The sequence below is a fragment of the Propithecus coquereli genome, unplaced genomic scaffold (assembly GCF_000956105.1).
Source record: "Propithecus coquereli isolate 6110/MARCELLA unplaced genomic scaffold, Pcoq_1.0 Scaffold53, whole genome shotgun sequence".
In the NCBI taxonomy this organism is placed as follows: domain Eukaryota; kingdom Metazoa; phylum Chordata; class Mammalia; order Primates; family Indriidae; genus Propithecus; species Propithecus coquereli.
In genome coordinates, this window is record NW_012151174.1 from 5,358,272 (window position 1) to 5,374,650 (window position 16,379).

The following is a 16,379-nucleotide window of genomic DNA, read 5'->3' on the forward strand; positions in this document are numbered from 1 at the left end:
AGTCTCGCTCTTGCTTCCCTGAAAACCCTGCAAACATTTGAAGACAGATGTGACGTCCTTGTCTCACGATGTCCCACGTATCCACTTTTCTACCCTTGTTTTTATTGAACATGTTTTCCAGATGTGTTGCCACCGGTGTCCTCACCCTGGTAACGTTCAATATCACTTTTCAAATACGATGCCCTGGACAGCACAGAGCATTTCCCGTGCGGCTGCCCCAAGGCAGAGCCCCGTGAAGCCATGATGTCATCAGCTGCTCGATCAGCTCACGTGAGGTTTGGCTTCACTAAAAATCCTGAGAAGTGTTCTTTGTTAACTGCTATTACGCCGGCAGCTTCCCCTTCTCCTGCTCTCACATCTGTATAAATGCAGTCGAGCTCGTGTGTAAAGAAAAGCGCCGTCTCAAAAATGTGCAATGAAGAGTGGAATGATTCCTGCACGGCAACGTGCGCCGCCAGCTTTTGAGGAGCTGAGTGGTTATCGCGCGGTTTCACAGCTGCCGCTCTCTGGCTCACCTCTTCTATTTTATTTAGATGAAAAGCAACGGCCTAACCCTGCAGGGGGTGGGAGATCTGTGCAAGCTGCGCTGTCTCAGCGTGGCTCTCCTGCTCCACCTGCCTCTCTCCCAGAGAGCTTGTGCGAGATTCGTCACCTGCCCTTGGATTCAGGGCACGCAGACCCTGTTCAGCATGGTAAATATACTCTTCATTTGTTTACTGTTTTTTGTTTTGACTATTTGATAGATAAGAGCCACAGTAACCTTCAAAATAGCTTTATACGGGAACAGCGATAGCCCTTTAAAAGGGGCTTTAAAAGTTTAACGGTATAGGCCGGGCGCGTTGGCTCACGCCTGTAATCCTAGCACTCTGGGAGGCCATGGTCAGGAGTTCGAGACCAGCCTGAGCAATGAGCGAGACCCCCGTCTCTACTAAAAAGTAGAAAGAAATTATCTGGACAACTAAAAATATATATATAGAAAAAATGAGCTGGGCATGGTGGCATGTGCCAGCTACTTGGGAGACTGAGGCAGGAGGATCGCCTGAGCCCAGGAGTTTGAGGTTGCTGTGAGCTAGGCTGATGCCAGGGCAATAGAGCCAGACTCTGTCTCAAAAAAAAAAAAAAAAAAAAAAGTTTAACGGTGTGAATCAATCACTTCCAAATTTCAACAACTATGTTTGACAGGAATAACAAGCAGCAAGATATATCCTAACCCAAGGACAAAGCCTCGCTATTTTGCCTTCCTCAAATCTCTGTCATGATCAGGTTTTGTTTTTTTTTTTTTAATTTTTAAAAATCTTTTTAGAGGCAGAGTCTTGCTCTGTCCCCTGGGCTGGAGTGCAGTGGTGCAATCATAGCTCACTGCAACCTTGGACTCTGGGGCTCCGGTGATCCTCCTGCCTCGGCCTCCTGAGTAGCCGGGGCTACAGGAACACACTGGCATGCCTGGGGAAGGGCCAGGTTTTTGTGTCATTAACTATAGGACATTGTTGGTGACCACTGTGTTCTACTCTTAAAAGGAATTGAAGAAATCAATGTGTTTATTACTTTTGTCCATTATAGCGGATATCTAGAGAAAATTTGGAGATTTTAGGAAAATAGAAAGAAAAAGAAAATCTTCCCAGAGGCCCACCACTCAAATCAATGCTCTGTTAAATTTTAGTTTTTCTCTTTACTTTAAATGCAGAGACTTTCTATTGGTTGTTATTGTTTCTTCCATTGGAGCTCTATCTCTCTCTCTCTCTTTCTCCACACACACACACACACACACACACACACACACGTATAGTTTTTTCATATATTTTTCTATTTCTTTCATAATGTTGGTTAGAATCATTTGTTATGGCTACTAGTTATCTTTTAATGGAGGTGTCGTGGTTTACTTCCCCATTTCCCATGTGGAATATTCGGCAGTGTTTGTTGTATTACAAATGCTGTTATTCTCGGTGGGAGCCTTTCCCTTTGATCTGGGGCTGCTGGCATGGGCTCGATACCCAGAGATGGGATCAGTGGGCCAATTGGCAGGGATCTTGGTTCATGTAGTCAAAGTGCTCAAGGAAAGTGCTTTATAGCCCATTGATTAGGAAGCCAGTCCACAAACATGTAACTGTGCACAGGCATTGTGCTGATCACTGGGACAGAGTGAGAAAAATAAAAACATATTTACCCATCCCACCCTAACCCCTTCTTAGGCCTACATTTTGCAGAGAAGACAGATGTTGAATTTTAAAAACTATCGTGAAAGAGGAACCACAGGATGCTTTATAATCTGATAGTGAGAGGATCCGCCCTAGTCTGAAAAGGATGGTTTCTCTTAAGAAATGCAGATAAAGGAGGTGACCCAAGTCCTGAATGATGAGTAGGTGTTAACAGGATGGGGAGAGGGAAAAACTGGGTTCTAGAGCATAAGACAACGTGTCTGGTGGCCTGAGGGTGGCATAACCGAGGGACGGAGATACATCTGGTGGAACAGGCACAGGACGGCGGGCAGTGCAGAAGCGGCAGGGGTGGGCGGGAGGCGGTCAGACAGACCCCCAAGTCCTGCTAAGAGAATGGAGATGTAACTTAGTAAAGGCACGTTGAGAACCAGTTGCTTGGTTCAAACAGATGAGCGGCACTTTATTTTTTAAAAATGTCTCTGCCTTGCACTGCCAAGAGTGCACTGTGCAGGCCAAGCAGCAGATTTGGGGAAATGAGGTGACTGCAACCTCGCTCAGGTAAGTGTTGATGGCGTTGGGGACCGGCCGGTGCGCAGGGTGAACAGGGGCAGTTTCGGGTTGTGTGTGGCGTAGAACTGATGGGTTTGGTGACTGAGCGTGGGGAAGAGAGAAAGCGAGTGTCAAGTGAGTCCCGCATCTCTGGCTGGCTCATCGGTGGGGACGCTGCCGTTGTGTGAAGGGCCCTTTGGTGGAAGAGGTTCCCGAGCTTAGTTCTGGAAATCTGGAGTTTGAGGTGCCAGTGGGGACGTCGAGTCAGCAATTTGAAACTCTGGTTTGGACTCAGGAGAGTGGAACCGACCAGGGAGCGTCAGCCTGTGCGCGTTAACTGATGCCGTGGGGACAGATGAAGTTATCCGGGGGAGCGAGATGCGGCCGGGGGGCTGGGGACAGGGACATACAGTATCCCAGCACTGAGGCTCTGGCGAGGCGTCGAGGAGGGGCTGCTTGGATGAACAGCTTGGAGGGGCAGGGAGACGCAGGACAGTGGACCGTCCTGCAGGTCGGAGGAAGAGGGCAGTTCGAAGGGTGTGCGTGGTTAACAAGGTCCAATGCTGTCGACAATTGGGGGAAGTTGAGGACAGAAAGGATACATTGCGTTTAGTGGCACGGGGCTCTGCTGGCCGTAATTAAGAGACTAACGAAGGTCTTGGGCGTGTGGCTGAGAGCACAAAGCTGGGGTGGGATGTTGAGAGGATGCCCTGCAGGTGGAGCTGCCCTGACGTGGGCGTGGCTGAGCCGCGGAGGAAGAGCGCCAGGCGGGCGTGAAAATCGTCCTCACTCAGCGGGGACAGTGAGCAAGAGCCACGTGGGCGAGCTTGGCGAGGTGACGTGGGGGTGCGGGCGGGTGGAGGCGGCCTTCGGCGGACAGGGTGGAGGGAGAGTGTGGAAGAGCGTCGGTGAGGGAGGGGACGTCACGGGGGAAGTGACGTGTGGCAGCATGAGCAGCTTCCGCCTGTCGAGAGGCGGGGCAGATGCTGGTGCCAGGGAAGGACAGGAGGTGCCACCGTCCCGTCCTCCGCAGAGCAGTGTGTCAGGGTGACGCAGGAGAATTATTTAGGGGCACTTGACATCCCTCCCGCCTCTGGGGCATTTACAGAAATCTGGTAAATTCTTTCAAGCCTTTCTCAGAATAATAACGTATAAAAAAGGTACATAGGATTACAAAGGACACAAGTTATACAGTAAATAAATGCAGTTATTGCAAATTAAAACATATATTTACGATGTTCTTTGCTCCTTCGTTACTACATTAGACGATGGGCTCACCACCGCAGTTTCAGCGCAGTGTGAGTATCAATGACATCTCGAGACAGGCGCAACACCTGCGCTGTAAAACACCTGTGATCTCTACCGCCGTCAGGTCCCAGGTACTGCATAGGCAGGGCTGGGTTCGTAATTGAAGAAAATATAAATTTTTGTTACAGGTTAGCAAAAACAAAAATAAAAGTGTAACTTTCCCTTTGAAGTTCATGACCCCCCTGAATTTCATCAGTTGAAAAACTCCCGCGAGAAACTCTTCCCTGCACCGCCTCCCTTCTCACGCCCCTCCCCAGCTGAACTGGCGCGCGCCCATGCTCTGGGGATCGCAGGAACAAGAGCCGAATTCCTGGCTTCTAAACCAATACTTATTGATTCACGTATAAAAAATATTATTGAAAAAACTAAGTGGCCAATGACCCCCTTCTGCCCCCACTGTACTGCCTCCTCGTCCTCAACCCTGCGCAGCGTCCAGGAGCTGGGAGGGGACAGTTGGAGGGTACACAGAGGAGTCACCGTAAGTGGGTGGGACGGGCGTGACGGACCCCCTGCAGCGCCAGCAGTCTGCATAGAGAACCCGGGCTGCAGGCCTCCGACGTAGCTTGGGGGACAGCAGTGTCACGTAGGAGACCTGGCGTCAAAGAGTCGGTGTGGTGTCTGTCTAGGTGTGAAGTCGTGGAAGATGGTCTGGGCGCCCGGGGGGAGGGTGTGGAAAGTTCCTGTGTGCTCTGGGTCATGCCACTTGGTGCAGAGGAAAGGGAAGACTTGTTAGTCGTCAAAGAGTTCTCGGAAGCCGGTGAGAGGATAAGAAATGGCGTGGACGGTCCCCTTGGAGCCCAAGGGCTGCGTCTCATGGACGACCAGCCCCAGGGAGCCAACTCCAGGCCATGCAGCGGCCGCTGATCGTTCATTCCCCACGGCGGGACCCGGTGGGCTGCCCGTGTGGAGGGACAGCTGCCCCTGTGACCAGGGACAGCCAGCCTGAGCAGTGGGCACCCCGTCCTGCTGAAGCGAGGGTGGCACTTGCATAGATGTCCCTGTCAAGGCGTGGCATGAGGGGTGTGGAGGAAATTAATGAAGGGCATTGATCTGAGTGTGACTGAGAAGTAGTAGAATCGGACACATTTTGCCTGGTAGTGCTCTGATGATGTGCGCTGTACCAGCATGAGGGGAATGCAAGGCCAGCAAGTAAAGGTCGGGTATGGAAAAGCACATTTCTTGCATATCTGAGTTTGCATTTGTGAACACTCGTAATTGCTCTAACGGAAGTTTTAACAGGTTCGTGATGCAGTAAATATAGGCATGTGAACACAGTACCACGTAGGCTCTTTTGATGCTTGGGCGAGAAAATATATTCCGGTATCCCAAATCCCTGCAGTCCCCAGCCCCAGGGCCGTGCATCGGTATGGGTCCAGTCCTTGGTCCCTTAGGAACTGGGCCACACGGCAGGAGGCGAGTGGCTGGGGAGTGAGTGAGGTTGCTTCTATATTTACAGCCGCTCCCTACTGCTCCCATCATGGCACTTCCCAAAGGAAAACCACATGTCTGCTCATCAGTTAGTTTTAATTTAATAGTGAGCACATGTGGTGTTTGTTTTTCCATTCTTCAGATACTTCGCTTAGGATAATGGTCTCCAGTTCCATCAAAAGTGTTGCAAAAGGCATTAAGTCATCCTTCTCTGTGGCTGAGTAGTACTCCCTGGTGTACATACTCCATATTTTGCTAATCCACTCATGAATTGACGGGCACTTGGGTTGATTCCACATATTTGCAACTGTGAATTGTGCTGCAGTAAACATTCAGGTGCAGGTGTCTTCTTGATAAAATTACTTCTTTTCCTTTGGATAAATACCCAGTAGTGTATTGCTGGATCAAATGGTAGGTCTACTTTTAGTTCTTTGAGGAATCTCCATACTGTTTTCCATAGAGGTTGCGCTAATTTGCAGTCCCACCAACAGTGTATAAAGCATTCATCATTACCCAGCTGGAATGGCCTTACAGCCACCAGAATTGGAACAGCCCTGGCCACTGCCATTCGTTGGGTTATGGTGGCATATGAAGTCATTCTGTGGTTTGTTGCTAATATGAAAATTGCCAATAACTTGGTTTATTTTAAATTTTCAGGAAAAGTGGTGTGAATATTTCATCCTAAATAATGTAAACATTTTCGAATTTTGGAATCTGAATTTAATTTACCTTTCTGACTTAAGTGATGAGGCTTTGTTGAAGAACATTGCTTTTTACTATGAAAAGGAAAATGTACAAGGTACCACTTTAGCATATTATAATCACTATATCTATCCAGAGAAGAATGTTATAAAGAATTTAGACTTCAAAATAATTTTCCTATACCTCCAACATATAACGGGAATTATTTTCCTTTCTTCCCATCTTTATTTATGTATGTATATAATTTTTATTTAATTACAATTAGAGCGAATGTTAGTTTAAAATATTTTTTCACTTAATATTACTCCAAAAGTATATTTGGAAAAATATTTCCAATAAATTTTTTGATAGTTGAATTTTTCATTTTAATGCATGTATAATATTTCCTCATAAAATTTACACCAATTAATGTGATCATTTCCTACTATTAGATATTTAGGAAATTTAAATTTTTTTCCAACATATAAGGCCAATTAGTATATCTGTGATGTATAATTTGTTTTTTTCTTCCTTTAATTTTTTCCCTAGAATGAATTGTTAATTGTTAATAATTTGTTAATAGTCAAAGAAAAATAAAACACATTTTGAGAGAACTGTAACTATAATACTTGAACATTATTAAAGCTGCTTTGACCCCTAGGATTTGGTTCCTTCATAATGTAATCATCGGCGTGAATTGGCCACATATAAATGTAACGATCCTCCGCAGATACTCTCACGTCTGAAAAATCAAAGCTTTTATTCCATTTTATTGATTGTAAAGTTATGTGTGGTATAACATTTTATATTACTTTAAAGAATAATTAAATATCCACTACTTGTTATTGTTAGTTAAGATAGTTATAAGTTTGATATTTACTTACCAAGTAGAAAAACAAGACAAACTTTAAAATGTGACATAGTTGGTACTAGTAACTGTTTTCACTTAGGTCCAGTATGGAATTTACTGAAAATTTCACGATTTGACAAGTATTTCTTCTGAGTTCCACAAATCTAGAAAAAATGTGTACTTCTGTGTCTGTGTGAATGACTGTTAATATTTAGGGGTTTTAATTGTTATGTAGGCCGACATTTGAATTTGGGAAATGTCATTATGAAGGACTATGAACATCTTTGGAATACTGTATCAAAGCTGGTCAGAGAGTTTGATGTCGGACAGCCATTTCCTCTGAGAACAACAAAACTTAATTTTCTTAGAACGAATCGGTCACCAATCAAAGGTAATAAGTTTCTAAATTAATTTGAAAGAAAATCATTGTTCCTCTGAAAATATTTTGAAAGCACCAGTAATTCAATGCTGCAAGCATAAATAATGTTCTGGCACTTTGACTTTTAATAATAAGAATAAATTTTGTTTATTGTTAACCTTTCGGAATGGTATGCTGTGACTATGCTTGTGAAGATTTATGTTGTGCTTGTAATTAATGTTGTTTCCAATTTAAAAAAAACAGCCACATATATACATGACTTCCATTTCCAGCAGTATGGCAGGATAGGCCAACAGAAAAATGTCTCTGTGCAAAACACTTGAAATGCTGGATAAGGGACACTAAATATCCTTTTATATAATTGTAGCTAAACTCAGAGCAGTAGACGGGGAATTCTAGGAGCTGAAAATGAAAGCGCCCACATGGGCTCTCTGCCTCCCACGGCAGAGCAGGAAGGTGTCAGGGCGAACGGCAGCAGGGGGCACCAAGAAGGTGACAGGGAGAGCAATGGCCGTTTACTTAGAATCATGAACCAGGCATTAGCTAGTATCTCATTCATTAGCCCATAGTCAAATGCATGTTATATATGATATATCATATCTGTCTGTGCTCATTTGTGTGTGTGTGTGTGTGTGTGTATGTGTGCGTGTATGAAATCAAGGAGGGCCCAAGAGAATACTGTGATGGTATCAAGCACTTTTATTGTCATCTGTATTTTTCCCTACTTCTTTTTTATTTTATTTTCATTAAAGTGTGTTTGTGTGTGTGTATTTTCTGAGACTTCCATCTTCAGATTCCTTTCTCTTAACAGGGACTAATAAAAGGAATGAACATTTGAACATAAGAAGCATAAGTGTTTTTTTTTTTTTTTTTTTTTTAGACAGAGTCTCACTCTGTTGCCCAGGCTAGAGTGCCGTGGCGTCAGCCCAGCTAACAGCAACCTCAAACTCCTAGGCTCAAGTGATCCTCCTGCCTCAGCCTCCCAAGTAGCTGGGACTACAGGCGTGCACCACCATGCCTGGCTAATTTTTTCTATATATTTTTAGTTGTCCAGCTCGTTTCTTTCTATTTTTAGTAGAGATGGGGGGTCTCACTCTTGCTCAGGGTGGTCTCGAACTCCTGACCTTGAGCGATCCACCCGCCTCGGCCTCCCAGAGTGCTAGGATTATAGGCGTGAGCCACCGTGTCCGGCCCATAGGTGTTTTTTGATCTATTTTCTACCTATCATCCATATATTTATCTGTCCATCCTCTGTCTGCCTACATACCCACCTATACACCTACACCCTGTCTAATTCTTTATACTCTGCTGTGTTCCCTGATGTTTTAATGTGAGACTTTATAGGAAGGGCTGGAATTTGACAAATGAAAATAAGATTAATATAAATGTTTTTTAATATGAAGTTTTAGAAAATAACACATAATAGTCCTGTATGAAAGTTTCATATTTGACTTTATCTTCATTTTTTGTTTACAGACAGCTCCAAGGAAAATATGCCTAATTTGGGTTTTATTCCAATGTCATCTAAAGTGGTTGATAAGTTTGCTGGAGACATTTTGAAAGATTTGCCTTTTCTAAAGAGGTACGTGACCAAAAGTGTGCCACAGTAAATACTTCTATGGAATGGATGATCACTTACTAAAGATTCTTTGACATGCAGAATATTGGAGTATACAACACGTAATACATGTTTGTAACACATAAATTTAATATCAAATTTTCAATGCCCTTTGACTATTACTAGGTAAAAAATGTATACATTCTTAATCTTAAAGCAAACTATTCCAGCTGCGTGTTTTAAATCAATGAATTAATTAATGAATATTTGTTGGTGTTAATGGGGTTGGTTGTTAGCAGCATGGAGTGAATCCTGGTTTTTTAAGCCTCTAGTAAACTAGTCTTTGGATTCTACCACCCACATTATATTGCAGAAAGAGCAAGGGGAGCTATGATTTTCAAAAATATTATTATAAAATAAAATCTGTGCTGTGTTATATTTGGAAGCATGCAGTTTAAAATAGCATTTTGGTTTTTGTTTTTGTCTCACAGCAATAATCCTATTGTTACTTCATTGGTTAAACAAAAGGAATTTGACGAGCTTGTGCACTGGCATTCTCACAAACCTCTTAGTGACGATTACGACAGGTCCAGGTGTCAATTTGAAGGTGAGCTCTGTGACTCTGGTGAAATAAATTTAAATCAAGTTCACTCTCTGCCTTTTAGACAGAAAAATTATCATATTGTGAGCCACAAGTTAAACTTTTTCAACAAGACTAGTGTGCGGATGTTTAGATGTCCATCAGCAAAGGTGACAATGAAATCTCCCCTTTTGTTGACCGACAGTCATATGTATGTAGCTATGCGGATGTTTTAGGAGGAAGTGCACAAATATGCTATTTGTCTCCATAAGAGTTGGAAGCCGTTTTAAGGAAAGACGGTTTGTAGTTTAAGAAATCTATGTATTCCTTAGTGTCAGATATATTGGGACCATAGTCTTTTAAGCAATTTTAACTGTTTTCACGCCACCCAGTTGACTGCATGTGACAAGCGACATTGTACCTGCCTTCACACTCAGGAGGCCCATGAAACCACCAACAGTGGATCCACGGAGAGACTGAGGGATCTTGCCTTCCTGGTTCTCACCTTTGTCTACCCCTGTGCCTACTGCCACCATTTTTAGAGTGGACGAGACTTACTTTCAGAATGGCCTAGGAGTGTGTGTAGGGATAGCCTGTGTGGAATATGTATTAGCCTGCTTATGTAAATAGCTACCAAGATCCTGCAAGATGTGAAGGGATAATTTAGATTAACCATCCACATCCTTCAAAGTGGTTTGGTTTGATGTATGTGGATACAGACATAGAGAAGTAACCAGCTTAGTTATTCCATTTAAGTGAGTTTTATAGTTATGGGAGTAAATCAGACCTTGATTGTTGAGACTTCTGTGTCATTAGATTTTAGATTTTACCATAGATTTACCATTAGATTTTACCCTAGTGAGAGCTTTTCTTCAGCTGCCCAGGCTATGGCACAGAGTAAGGGTTTTTCTCTGTGCTGTGGGGCAAGAAGTCAGAATGTCTGAGATGGCTGTCTTCCCGTCTGCGTCTAGCTTTTTCTCCTCAACCTCATCTACAGGGCGCATGGCACAGTGCTGGCTGGAATCTGTTGTTCTTTTCTAGCATCCTGACATTTGCTTTTTGAAATAGACCATGAAAGTGTGTGTCGTCACCTCCATCCTTTACATACGATGAGGAATTATTCCAGGCAAGAAATTGCCTGATTTAAAATTCCCTCATTAGCAAAAGTAATCAGATTAAACTAAGGTCCCCGTAATTTAATTACTGGATGTGTGGGTGAGATGGTTTGAAGAACCAGTGAGAATGCTACTGAAAAAATGCAATCATCTTACATTTTTTCTTCTTTTCCAGTAAAATCTAGAGACCCTCGTGTTCTGAGATCCGTGCAAAAGTATCATCTTTTTCAGCGATTTTATGGGAATTCATTGTTAGACTCAGTCTCTTCAAAAGTCATTGTAACTCAAGCTGTTACGCCAAGGAAGGATTTCAGCGAGCCCAAGAGCAAACAGGCACATGTGAGGTTCTACAAATTCTATCCGATTTGTAAAATTTTCTTTTTCTTAAGGTGATATTCATCCCTTTGGTTGTTTCTTTCCATGTAATGCTGCTTCTTTTTATATAGGATTACGTATTATTTTACTTACTTGCTAAGAAAGTCTGACATGCGTATAAAAAGTTATATATGGTTCACCATGCATAACAAAATATGTATTTATTTTGAGAAGAATATATGGCATTAAGTGACTGAAAGTCTGGATTTGGAAATGTTGAAGTAACATTAAAAATATAGTTGTTTATGAGTTAATGACAGTGGAAATCTTTTTCATATAGGTAGCAAAAATAGATACACAATGCCTGTGTGGGGTTTTTTGGCCTAAATTATAAAGGTTGTCTACTTGTTTCCAATGTATTCAAATAATTAATTAATCCACAGTCTATTTTGGGTGGACGGTTAGAACCATCCATTCCTCTTTTTGTGTGTGTTGGATTCCTGCAATCTGACCTTTCTCCTTGGGATGCTTTTTCTACCCTTCTCCCAAGGACTGCACTGGGCTAGAGGGCAGGGAGTAAGTAACGAAAGTTCACACCTATGTCTGGAATGACAATGCCAGGAGCTTACGACGTGAAAATTATCAACTCAAATTCCTGATAGTATTAGTGTCTAAGTACAGAAATTTTTGTGTTAAAACTGGATTTACTGATGTTATGATTTTAGGAGAAGGTAATAGTTTGCTATATTTTTTAAAAAATGGAAAACTCCTAAGGCTTTAGTGTATTTCTGTGGGCCTCAAAGTCGGGCAGTGGGAAAAGGCATTTTTTTCTCTGTTTCTTCTAAGATCAAAGGTTTTAATGTATTAGAGAGAACCAACTTAACAAAACCAGTCACAAACTGGTGTTTGCCACGTCTGCCTCAGCAAATCGAAGGAAGCCTGGTGAAGTTATCAGAAGTGAAACATATAAAAAGAAACCTCTGAAAAAGGAAACCGGAAGAATATTTCCACTCTCACTTCTGAATACTTACTTTTGGGAAAATTTTGGCGACTCAGGAAAGTGTGCCATCTCTTTGCCAGGCCCCCCGCGGATTAACAAGCAGGCAGGGACGTCTCAGAACTGTGCGGGGACAGGCACGAGTCCATGAGTTTGAGGACTTATCAAAAAAGCTCATTTATTTTTTACTCAAGATAACATCAGAAAATAATCACAAATTACTCTAAAATATTGTCAGTCCTTCTGTGAGGCGTTGTCCCTTGAACTGCTTCAAAAATTTAAGCAGAAATGGGGCTTGCTCCATCTTTTGCTGTGATAATAAAAACGACCCTCCCCCGAAGCCCAGCTATACGATCATCCTTTCTCTCCACGTGGTAACAACCTCCTTTTCATTTTTATAGACAATCTTACTGTCAGTGAAACCATGCAATTAAGCGTGTGCTTTTTCATGTATGAGTGCCAAAAGGCTGCTGCTGCTTCTCCTCCTCCTTTTTTTTGAGAGATATTATAAAATAGTGAACTTGCAAAAATTCTCATCACGTAGTACAAGGCATAAAGACTGGAAAAAATCCCATTCTATTTTTCCCTTTTCCATTATTAGAAATTAGATAAATAATCTCAAGGGAATTAAACATTACTAGCACTGTATAAATGCATTTGCCCAGCAGCAGTTTAATAAGTCTGCATATTCGAGATAAAGCGAGCATCGTGCATGGCAAAGGGCCAAAGGTCACCTCGTCCTATTGAGACAGAGACAGGTTGAATTGGTCCAACACAGTATACTTGGGAGTTTAAACATTGGGAAAGCTCAAATATTATTGATTAGAATTAAACATTTAGAGAGTGCTGACAACTAAAATTGACTTCTTTATAGGCAAACATTTTTTTATTTCAGAATATTATGGGGGTACAAATATTTTGGTAACATATAATGCCTTTGCCTCGCCCAAGCCTGGGCTACAAGCATGCCCTTCCCCCATACAGTACGCTCTGCATCCATTAGTTGTGAGTTTACCCCCCTACCCTACCCCAACCTGGCTGGCACCCAATGAATATTACTACCATGTGAGCACCTTAGTGTTGATCAGTTAATACCAATTTGATGGTGAGCACATGTGGTGCTTGTTTTTCCATTCTTGTGATACTTAGTAGAATGGGCTCCAGCTCCATCCAGGATAATACTACAGGTGCTAGATCATCATTGTGTTTTGTGGCTGAGTAGAATTCCATGGTGTACATATACCACATTTTATTAATCCACTCATGGATTGATGGGCACTTCAGTTGTTTCCACATCTTTGCCATTGTGAATTGTGATGCCATAAACATTCGAGTGCAGGTGTCTTTTTTATAGAATGTCTTTTGTTCTTTTGGGTAGATGCCCAGTAATGGGATTGCTGGATCAAATGGTATTTCTACTTTTAGCTCTTTGAGCTATTTCCATAATACTTTTCACAGGGGTTGTACTACAAACTTTTTTCCATATCAATTCACGACTAACCAGATGAGTGGACAGTTTGTGGGAATTCTATAGCGAACAGAATTCTCTCCTTTATCTTTGCAGATTGGTAAGTCGGGTTGGTAAGCGCATAGTAAAGTGGGTCCGTGTTGTGTTTAAGTCAATTGGCAATGCTCGCCTGGATAGAGCAGGGCAGCTTACACGTGTCGTTCCTTCTATCCACTCCCTTTCTCCTTCCTCATTCATTCCTCGAGCAGCACGGACTCACTGCTCTGTGCCTGGGACACACATGGCAATGGCACGTCCCTGTCTCCGGGGTCTCAATCTAGGGAGGAGGCGTGGCACGTCAATGATCACCTGAGCACCTGCCGATGAGCGCTTGACAGACAGGTGCCGGGCGGCAGAGGAGCACGCGACTCCGACCTGAGAGTCGGGAGGTTCATGGAAGGACAGGGAGGGAAGCGGGAGGTGACTTGGGAGGAGTGGAAGAGCAAGGAGATTCCAGGGAGAGCAGAATGGAGACATGAAGGAGCAGGGGCCTGGTGTCTCTTTGATTTTACGCATTTGCTCTTTTGAGCATAGTCTATACCACTCAGAAACCTAGAAAACAATCTGCAGAGCCTTTATGCGCACTAGATTAAATTGTCAGAAGTTGTAAATTAACAGAGGCTTAATTTTAAACAAGCAGACATTTTTCATGTCTATTTGAGAATGGGACGATGGTCAAAACCATCAATGCACACTTAAAAATACTGTCTCACTCATGAAATGTCGTCTTGGAATATTTCCAGCCAGTTGCAAGGTGCTTCTTTCCTCTTGGGCAGGAGACCAAGGCTGACATAATTACCAGAGAGAATAAGAAGAGGTTATTTGCCAAGCAAGAGCAAAAGGAAGAGCAAAAATGGAACGCGCTGTCGTCTTCCATTGCAGAGGAGATGGAAGGGAATTTAAACTCTGGAATAAAGAACCTGGAAAAGTTTTTGCAATCATGCAAAAGTAACTCTGTGAAGTGCCAAGTGGAAAGGGTGGGGCTGAGCGCCTGCTTGAGAGCCTGGAAACAGCACTGCCGGGGCGAAGGTTTGTGCTTGTGTCTTCTTATCTGGGTGGACTGGAGAACTGATACAGTGTAATGGTGACAGTTGTCATTTGTCAACTGAAATGCGTGTTAGACGATTTACATGCATTATCTTATTCTATGCGTTGATACCGCTGCAGCAGTTCCGCCTCAGCCATAGGGTAGCCGTGGTCCCCCGCGTGGGATGCTGCCAGATGGCATCAGGCAACGCAGAATGGTGCAGAATTTACAATTCATGGATTATTTATTTCTGGGATTTCCTTTTTAATATTTTCAGACCACAGTTGACCTCGGGGAACTGAAATGGCAGACAGTGAAAGTGCAGTTAGGGGGACGGTGCTGTGTGTTATCCGTGGGCGCGGGCGTCTCCGAGAGGGTCCCGGTGGCAAATACACAGCACGTGCACGCGCCATCAAGTATATGTTTAAAAGGAACCACTTGCAGAGTTGTGGGCCTGGCTAAGGGACAAACAGCAAAAATGGAGAGGCGCCCAGGAAGAATCTGTCGTTCACCTTGGGGATCAAAGAGTGAACATTTCCTTTCTGAGTAAAACCATTCCTGCCTGCCTGGCATGCCGAGTTCTTGCAAAGCTGCTGTGGATTCCACGTGCCCTGCTTTGCGATTTCCACAGCACCTAGTAGAAAGAACAGAGGAGACAGAAAGAGGAAGATGAGGGGGAAACAGGGCTGCGTGGAGACGCGTAAATTGACAGCAGGTGAAATGATCACGCTTCCTAATAAATACCCCCAGACTGACCACTCCTCTGAGCAAACCTGGTTGACCCGTCAGTCTTGGGCATCTGCACATTGAGCCCGTGCGACGTGACTACCGAGTCCTCCCTCCACCTCCACTTCCATCCTGCTGCCCTCACGGCCCTGCGCAGCCGGCCTCTCGCTGTCGTCCGCCCCGGTGAGAGGCTGAGTCTCAGCCTGTGTGCTCCTCCCCACAAGGCGTTGAAGCAGGACGCGCAGTTGGCTGCTACTGAGAGAGCTCAGGATCCACAGCGGCTGAAGGAACTTAGAAGTTCGTTTCACTCATTTACGTGCAGTTCCCGTGTAGCCAGTGCAGGCTGCCGTGGCAGCTCCACGGTGTCGGCCGTGGCCACGCTGCTCCGTCTTCAGATCCCTTATTCCCGGCACGTGGCTTCTGCTCCTCCAGTGGCCCACGTTTCTAGATGACGACGTCCTAGCAGATACTGTGAGAAAGGGAAAAGGCAAATCGCCTCATTCTCTCCTTCGAGGAGCTCTCGTAGCCTTCGGGAACTTGTGCTTAGATGCCCTTGGTCAGAACCTAGTCACAAGGCCACATCTAGCCACGAGGGTGCCAGTACATGTAGGTTTTTACCTGAGTACGTTGCAGCTGCCAATAATATGGAGATGTAAACGTGAAATCTGAGGGGGAGATACCGGCTGGGTAGACAGCGAGTAGTATTTGCCACAGATATCCCGGTCTTTGTTCTCATCTACCTACACTCTACCTGCCCTCCAAATCCATTCCATGAAATTTCTTTCCACGCAGCCTTCCTCAAGGAGCCCACCTCACGTAACACCTGCTGTGTGCATTGCTCCGCTGGGGCTGGAACAGTGTCACACGTTGTCTGTCCACGTGAACTGGCAGCCCCTGGAGAGCGTGAGCTCTGTATTAAATTTCTTTGTGGCCTCTTACAGCATTCAGTAGATATTTGGTAATATTTGTTAAATAGACACAGTAGAGGTTGATTAGAAGAGAGATGGAATGGAAACAGGCCTGGTGTGGTAAGCAAGAAAAGAACAGCAGAGGGGAAGAATAGCACATTAACTGTCATGTGAGTTGTATTGAACTCACGCTAGTTTTGATCCCGGGACTTCGCGAAGCATATGTAACTCACACGCCTCTTCACCTTGGAAGCCATGAGGACCATTTTTCAAATTGCATATAACTCATGCATAG

The 16,379-nt window shown here is 44.0% G+C and overlaps 1 protein-coding gene across 1 annotated transcript in view; it reads left to right on the forward strand.

Moving 5' to 3' along the window:
- DDX60 (DEAD (Asp-Glu-Ala-Asp) box polypeptide 60) overlaps positions 1-16,379 on the forward strand; it is a 92,764-nt gene that overhangs the window by 7,198 nt on the left and 69,187 nt on the right. Inside the window, exons 6-12 of the mRNA XM_012656994.1 lie at positions 534-692; positions 6,099-6,240; positions 7,208-7,363; positions 8,828-8,933; positions 9,401-9,516; positions 10,780-10,943; positions 14,200-14,452. Of these exons, the coding sequence (XP_012512448.1) occupies positions 534-692; positions 6,099-6,240; positions 7,208-7,363; positions 8,828-8,933; positions 9,401-9,516; positions 10,780-10,943; positions 14,200-14,452 (1,096 nt within the window). The remainder of the gene's footprint in view (positions 1-533; positions 693-6,098; positions 6,241-7,207; positions 7,364-8,827; positions 8,934-9,400; positions 9,517-10,779; positions 10,944-14,199; positions 14,453-16,379) is intronic.